Source organism: Eublepharis macularius, chromosome 14, assembly GCF_028583425.1.
Source record: "Eublepharis macularius isolate TG4126 chromosome 14, MPM_Emac_v1.0, whole genome shotgun sequence".
NCBI classification, from domain to species: Eukaryota; Metazoa; Chordata; class Lepidosauria; order Squamata; family Eublepharidae; genus Eublepharis; species Eublepharis macularius.
The window spans coordinates 58,716,424-58,724,110 of NC_072803.1; the positions used below are offsets into that span (position 1 = coordinate 58,716,424).

Below are 7,687 nucleotides of genomic sequence, written 5' to 3' on the forward strand. Positions count from 1 at the left end.
AAAGAACAAAGCTCAAATGAATTTTTAAAGGACTGGGAAAAACTTAAAGAGTATTTGAAAAATAAGTGGGATGTCAAAGGACAAATATGGTCTATGGATAGTTATTAATATGTATATGATAATAAAACTAAAAACTATGTAAGAACTTTACCTTTGAAAACTGGGACAAATATTAGAATAGAAGGAAATGATAAGATTTAAAAAAGTTTTAGTGCTGTTGGGGGTCTAGGGTAAAAGGGGAGGAGGGTGGGAAATGTGTATTTGAATTGATAAATGTAAGACAATCAGTACTAGTTGAAAAAGAAATAGATGTAATATGTAATCTGTGAAATGTATGTTAACCTACCCAATAAATTTCTTGATAAAAAACGGAAAATGGGAGTATGTGAAGTGACTTGGATGGACTTCTCTAGAGACGTCTTGGGCGGCCTTGATTAGACTAGGGGGAACATTGATTCCCATCTCATTTTCAACACAAAGACCTGTAGAAGACACTTTTCTCTTGGTGTGTATAAGTTTTCTTTCATAGAGACTCATTTTCATTTCCTTTCTGACCTGAGAAGGTGCATGGGTAGAAGATTTCCTTTTCAGCTGACAGAGGAGAAAAGTGGCCCTCCGATCGAAATCTCAAGTCAACTGAATGCTCCTTCGCCTATTTTGTTTTTTGCAAAATAAAACTGAAGGCTCATTTTTGACGCTGAAACGTACAACGAGCTTCAGCTCTATTTTGAATCTTCCGGCGGGAGAAGAAACGCATGCGATGGATCCAGCGGGCCTCGTTTATGGCAGCTTTAAGGATGGCTTCAGAAAGCAAAATGCATAATTGCATACAGATATCGCCCTCTCTCCTCGCGGTCTCTCTCACAAAAGCCCATGTTGAGTGTTTATGGCATTAAAATCACTTCTGCACTTCTGTGCCTTTGAAGTCGGCTACTCACCGTCTGGCTTCTTCCAGCAAAGCGGGAGGACGGTACTTTAGAACATAATCTTAATTTTGGTTTTTGCCTTACAAGATGTCCCGATGTGTTTCTGACTGTTATTATTCATCTGGAATGTTGTTTTTGCACTAGTGAATGAGAGGGAAATGAAGCAATGGGATATCTTTGACGGAGCCAAATTGTATTGGACTACCCAGAGCTTACAAAGGTGCTGCTGGGTCCTTTTGAATGGAGCTGAGATTATGAAGTTATCGTCTGAAGTCTCCTCCGAAGTGGAGAACGGTTCTGCAAAATGCTCATTCTGTTGCTTTTGGAGAACCTCAGATATGATTGTGGTGGAGGAGAAAATAGAACAAAAATTCAAAACAAGTTTACCTCCATTTATTCCTTAATATACAGATTAGAGCCACGGAGCTAGGAGTTTCCTTGCATTCCTTTCAATAACTGCATACATAATTGTATACATACACTATTGGCTTTACTGTGATTTGGTGTGTGTGTGTGTGTGTGAAAATATCTGTACCCATCCCCTCTGGAAAAAGCGCTTTCCTAGGTCTACAGCTACCGTAAAGGCCTTGCAGATCCAATACCATCTCTGGAAACTTTGTGCTACCCACTAAAATTAAGGGCGTGGTCCAGCTAAAATTAGTCCTAACGCCATCGGAAAACAATGGGGAGTGGGGGGGGGGGGTTTGCTGCAACTGATGCCGGTTGTACTGATTCCCAGGAGAGAGGGAGTCCCGACTTACGGCGTGTGGATGGTACCAAAACAGATCCCAGATAGCCCTGCCCGATCTCATGGGCAATAAAAGAAATGAGAGCCTTAGGGTACCCTTTTCAGGTAGACTCCGAGGTCCATATTGTTCCCATCAATGGAACTTACTTCTGAGTAAATATGTTTAAAATTCATTGGGTGACCGCTTTGCATGGGAATTGACAAACTGCCTCTCTAAAATGTGTATTAAAAACATTTATTTTTAAAAAATTAATCGAACAGTTGTACTGTCGGCATTCTTATCTCTAAAGTTCTCCTTTATTTCCCCCCTTCTGTGACCACTGGTAGCACATAATAAAACTGTGGGCCACATTAGATACAAACAATGTCGAAAGCCACTTAACTGCACACTAAAATGAATGTGTACATTGTCTCTAAGCAGCCACGTAGATGAAGAACCACGGAATAACAAGGAACGATCCACACTCACTTTGTAATTCCAATAAAACAATCTTGCACTCCTCAATCATGTCCTTATATAAAGTGTAGTCTTTCACTGCAAGTTGCTTGTCCCGTGGTATTTCCGAAGCCACATTGTTATGAATAATCACAAATAACTTTGGTTATAAACCATCCAGATCGTAGCACTTTCAAACCCAAACTGATCTTCACGGAAACATTTTCAACCTATGTTTTGCTTCGCCATTGAAACAAACAGGACTGAGAAAGACCCATTATTTAAAGAACACAATCTCCAATTTTAAAAGACGGCTTCCATCTTACACTGCTCATACTAAAAAAAGTATGTTTGCTGGAGGGAATGAATATAAATGCTCGCAGCCCATCGCAAAATCTCCCCAGCCCCTAAGTGGTGCTTTAGCTAAGTGCTGGGTACACCAAAACGGGAAAGTGTTCCAAACCACCAACCCTGTTTGATATCTCTCTTTGAGCTGATGCTGCTCAAGGTTTCGACCCCCAAAAAGGGCAGATTGTCAAAGTTTTTTCCCTTGGTTATAGGTACATAAGTAGCAGAACATACAAAATAAAACTATTTGGGCACTTACGAGGCATATGTCCTTATGTTGTAGGAATCCCAAGGCTTCTGTTCTTAAATATAAAGCCATTGCTAATCTTCTAAGATGTTACAAGGAAAGTGGGAAACTAAACATTTGTATCAGGAAACTGTTAACTTTTCTGGCCACTTATTCTTCAGACTCCCTCAGAAGCAGCAGATTGAATTGATCGAGTGGCACGCAAGTGGAGAGCAAGTGAACAGGGAGGAATACATGTGAGTCTGTTCACTTGCCATTCAAGTGTAATTCGTCACTTCTAGCTTGGCCCTCGGAAGCTAAAAAGACAGAGTCTTTCGCTTTACATTTCAGAGTACTTGGGGAATATTTTCCGGGATGCACCTAAAAGGCAAGCCCAAACCCAAAGAACGAAGGTGGCTGGCGATTTGGGTCTGGAGATCAGTTCTGCTGCCTGATTATTCCACCTGCTTTGATTAGTTTAGTTTGATTCTAATGATATTTTTTTAAAAAAACAGCTATCACCAAATGCCCAAATTCTGCACAGCAGCAGGCTAAAAGAGTCTTATAAAGAGAAGGAGGCAAAATGTTTGTTCGATCAGCTACAACACAGTCCTGTCTTCTATTGGAAGATAAACTCACACCCCAGTTTACTGAACTCCATTGCACTTCTATTTTATTCTATGTTATTTTAATGTAACATGTACCTTCAAGGTGTCTTTCGGCATGCCTATTACTATCTGTCCGTCTGAAATACAATTTTAAAACTAACAGACCAGAAATAGTCATTTGAAAGCTTGGGGAATCAGTTTTGACCTGATACCGAGAAGAGTGCTGCAAAATGAGTGTGTCTGTGGAGGGACCCTCGTCACTGAAGAAGGACCCATGCCTGGTCCACGCTGACTCCCTGATGGCTGGCTTAGCTGCAGCCAAGCCTCCAAGGGTGACCTTACAGACTGGTCAGGTTTGGTCAAGCGCCTTAGCTGTTCTCCCTATTAACTTTTCTGCAGACCTGCCCCCCCAGTCATTTTTAACTGTCTCACATCAGTTAACTGTAAGTATGTTAACACCAAGAGAGTAAGCAAGCCCTATTACAAGCGTCCACGGGATGTAATGTAACTGCTTGTTCTTCCCTCCTTGATTTAGAACAGGATACGATAAACTCGCAGTAAGAGATGAAACCAAGATGGTGTGAAAGGGACCCTAGATCTTCTTTTTCCTCAGTTGGGAACAGAGGCCCCAAAAAAAGGGGGAGGTGGAGAAGGGAAGTCTCTTTCTCTGAAACAAACAGGGTTTAGCCCAAAGTAAAAATCCAGATCCCAGAGTAAGAGTCAAAGGGTACTTGATACTGCAGACAAACTACCCCAGGAGTAGATTCCAGTATTCATGTGAAAAACAGTCTTGCTGCCCCCAAGCGTGAATTTCATTGTCCCTGCCTCACCCGTATCTACCTCACCACCATCTGCAACCTGATTTCATGAGGACTCCAGCCCGTTCCAGACATGCTGAATTTCTCTGTATTTGACTGCTGAGCACATAAACGCTGCAGGCAAAGCGCTGAGGATGAAGGCAAACGCAGGTTCTTTTTTTGTTCCTACTGTTGTATCTGTGACGGCCCATTCACACTTGCAGGTCATCAACTAATATTACACTCATCACCACGGATGTACGAATCAGCCTTTCTATTGGATATCAGCCACTAATATCGAGATCATCTAAGTTCTATGGATATAATATATCTACCATATTAATCATATTAATATGTCTGCGTCGTCGTTGTCATCATCATCATCATCAAGAATCTCTTGATGCCACCATGTAGTAGACTGATATTGTCCCCATTTGACAGCCCAGATCACAGCCCAGAACTTTCCCCATGTGAATACCTGCCCCTCTATTGGTACGACAGAAGGAGATCTGAGCATTTGGCACAGCTGTGCCAACCTGTGTCGATAAGGGGACTTTTCAAGGACCTCGTTATACAGAACTCGTCATGGCTTACTTGTGTCATCTCGACACTGCATGAAGAATTTTACCAAATGAAATCAGTCTATCCAGAGATGGCTGCCTTGCGTAATGCTCACGCTTAAAGGCATTTGCCGACTGAAATCCAACTAGGATCTAAAGTTGTTTTCCCGTACATAAAAATGTTCTGGACTTAAGTCACTCCTTGATCTGCAGAAATCAACAGCCAAACCCCTTCACAGCATGGAAGGAGTCAATGGAGTAGGTAGACTTGCGAATGTCTGCAGATCATATTGTTACTGGGCACAGAAGCAGGGACTGGTAAAAAGTTGGCAACTCTAAATGGAATGGCTGGTTTGGAGAGAGAAGTTTGTCCAAGTCCCACCTCTGCCACAGATTCAAAAGAGGGCCTTGAGTAAGTCCTTATGTACACTTTAGTTCTCCCAACTGTGGAATGCGAAGAACAGTAATCTTCTGGACAGGAGAAGCAAGTGTCACTACCCTTCAACATACATATTGTGGTCTACAAACCTAACTATAACTATATATGATCACCAGAATTACACCCTACAAATGAGCAATCTCTGCCATGAGGGAAGAGTCAGAGGAAGAAGGCTCAGTGAATCCCCCTTCAACGGAGGCCTATATACAAGAGCTTCCTTGGCTCAGCGTGTGCTTTGATTTTCAATGGGACATGGCATTTCCATATACGATCCCAAAAATGCCTCCAGGCATCTCATGCGCTATATTTTTTGTCCCCGTGCAAACAGTGTTCATGTGGGCCAGAGACTGGCAGGACAGTTGGAACTGATATCGAATGTTCCACTGATACGGGATTTGTACAGACAAGAGAAGGGGCCTTAGGCACCATAAAGCCTCTACATTTATTGCAGTATAAGCTTTCGAGGCCGTTGGGTCAGATGCCGCCATTAATGTTAATTCCAGCATCACTGTCTATTGAAGCAAACTAAAACAGGAGACCATGAGCACTTCCGGCTTTTTTCTTTTTTAAATTCCAGCACAAGCTTTCTGTGAGCCAGAGCTCATGTCACCAGACGCCTGAAGATGTAACGCATCCGTAAGACCAATGCATTTCAATTAAATTCTGTGCACAACAGAAAGGCGGGAAAGGGGGTGTCGTTTGTCGCCTTTAAAATAAATTCATCAGCCTCATGGATGTCGACATCTTGCATCTGATGAAGTGAGCTCTGATGAATGGAAGTTGATGCTGGAATAAATGTAGTTCAGCTCAAAAGTGCCATTGGACTCCTGTTTTATTTTGCCGTAAGTGTGTTAGTCTTTAAAGAATCATCTCCCATTTTGGGGTGCAACACTCACTGGAATGAGGAAATATAAAAAGGGGGAAAAATTGAGAATTATTTGTGAAAATGCCCTTAGGTGCCCCCAACTTTCCCTGGGTTCCACCCGAAGCTGCAAAAGAGATACCTTCTTCTTATTACTAATATTAATATTGGTATTATTCTAGTATTATTAGTATTATTCTAGCATGAGACATAATGCACATGTTTTGCTCTGCCACTGACAACAACGGTGCTCAACAATTGTGAACGTTTGCGAGATCATGTCCAATAAGATTTATTCTAAAGAACTTCTGCCCCATTGCTGTTTATGGCAGGGCGAAATAGGGATGTGTATAACAGGCTCGGGCCTATTCACAGACCGTTTCAGCACCGATCGGTTTGGTTAGGAATAACTACCCGGCAAGGGACCCCCACTGAGTTTCTTGGTGGAACTAAAGACGTGCTTAACAACCAGGATCGGGTCCATCACTGGTGCTGACTTGACCTGTTGCAAAGTCGCCTTTCAGTGCATTTCGACTATCGAACCGCTCCCCTTTCAGTGCATAGGTCTGCTCTCCAATCGAGTTCCCCAAGACCTCCCACGGGTCAGGGGCTGTTCAGGGCATGACAGGAGCTGGTCCGAAGGGCAAGCCCCCGTCCCGCGGAGAGGGTTCGCCGGAGGAGCAAATGGGGGTCTCGGGCGCCCTCTCCCCCGGTGCTTGCGCAGGAGAAGCGCGCCAGAGGAGGGTGCCGCGACTCTCCGGCCTGGGCAGGAATGAGGGGTCTGCTCGCAACGGCTCCGTCCACGACCCAAGAGGGCGATCGCCGGTCCCCATCCCTCGCCGGCGCCCTTAGGATCGCGCGGCCGCCTCCCTGGCCCGGCGCGCCGCTGCCCAGCCCCAGCCCCAGCCCCAGCCGCGAGGCGCTCACCTTCTTGCAGCGCGCCTCCTTCGCTGCCGCTGCTGCCCCCGGAGTGCTCCTGGGCGCCTTTGCCGCCGTCCCTCGCCTCCGGGCCGGGCTCTTTGGCTCCGTTCATGCCGGCAGCCACTTCCTCCAGGTCCAGGAGGTGGCTGACGCTGAAGTTTTTCCTCGCCTGGGGGTTGTCCGGAGGATCCAAAATCCGCACCGGGTTGGGGGCGAATTGCTTGTCCATGCCGTAGGCTGCAACCCCTTCCATGCCTCCCGAGGACTCCCGGGTCGCCCCCACCTCCAGCTTCAGCGGCGCCCCCCTCTCCCCCAGCTGGGAGCTGCGAGCCGGCGAGCCCCTTTCCCTCCCCACCCCACCCCCCTCCAAAAACTTAGGATGTCGCTCGCGCTCTTGCTCGCTCGCGTTCCCCCCTCCTCTCCTCCTCCTCCTGCCTTTCCCAGGGAAAAAGAAAATACTTTTTTTCTTGGTCCGCCTCGTGCTGACGTCTGGGACAGAGTGAGGGGGGGAACCCTCAAACTTTCTCCGGCGAAATCTCCTTTTCAGCTCCTTCAATGTTCTTGGCTGTGCAACTGACCGAGATTTTCCTCCCGTCTCTTGAAATTGACAAATGTTTCCCCCCACCACGCTGGTCGCCTGAAATTGACAAAGATTTGCCCTCCTCTGAAATTGACAAAGCTCACTCCCACCTCGACAACACACACGCGCCCTCCTCCTTTCCGCCCCAATTTTCTGCGCCTGTTAGTCCTCCCCCCTCCTTTCTTCAATTTTTTTTTTGTAAGGAGAGGATGAGGATTGGGGAAAAAAAGAAGGGT

At 45.5% G+C, this 7,687-nt stretch overlaps 1 protein-coding gene across 2 annotated transcripts in view; it reads right to left on the minus strand.

The window, feature by feature from the left end:
- Window positions 1–7,141, minus strand: part of PRRX2 (paired related homeobox 2) — a 136,998-nt gene extending 129,857 nt beyond the window's left edge. For both annotated transcript variants that reach the window (XM_054998234.1, XM_054998233.1), the window contains exon 1: window positions 6,878–7,141. In XM_054998234.1, coding sequence (XP_054854209.1) covers window positions 6,878–7,124 — 247 coding nt within the window. In that variant the 5' untranslated portion in view covers window positions 7,125–7,141. The remainder of the gene's footprint in view (window positions 1–6,877) is intronic.
- Between the last annotated feature and the right edge of the window lie 546 nt (window positions 7,142–7,687).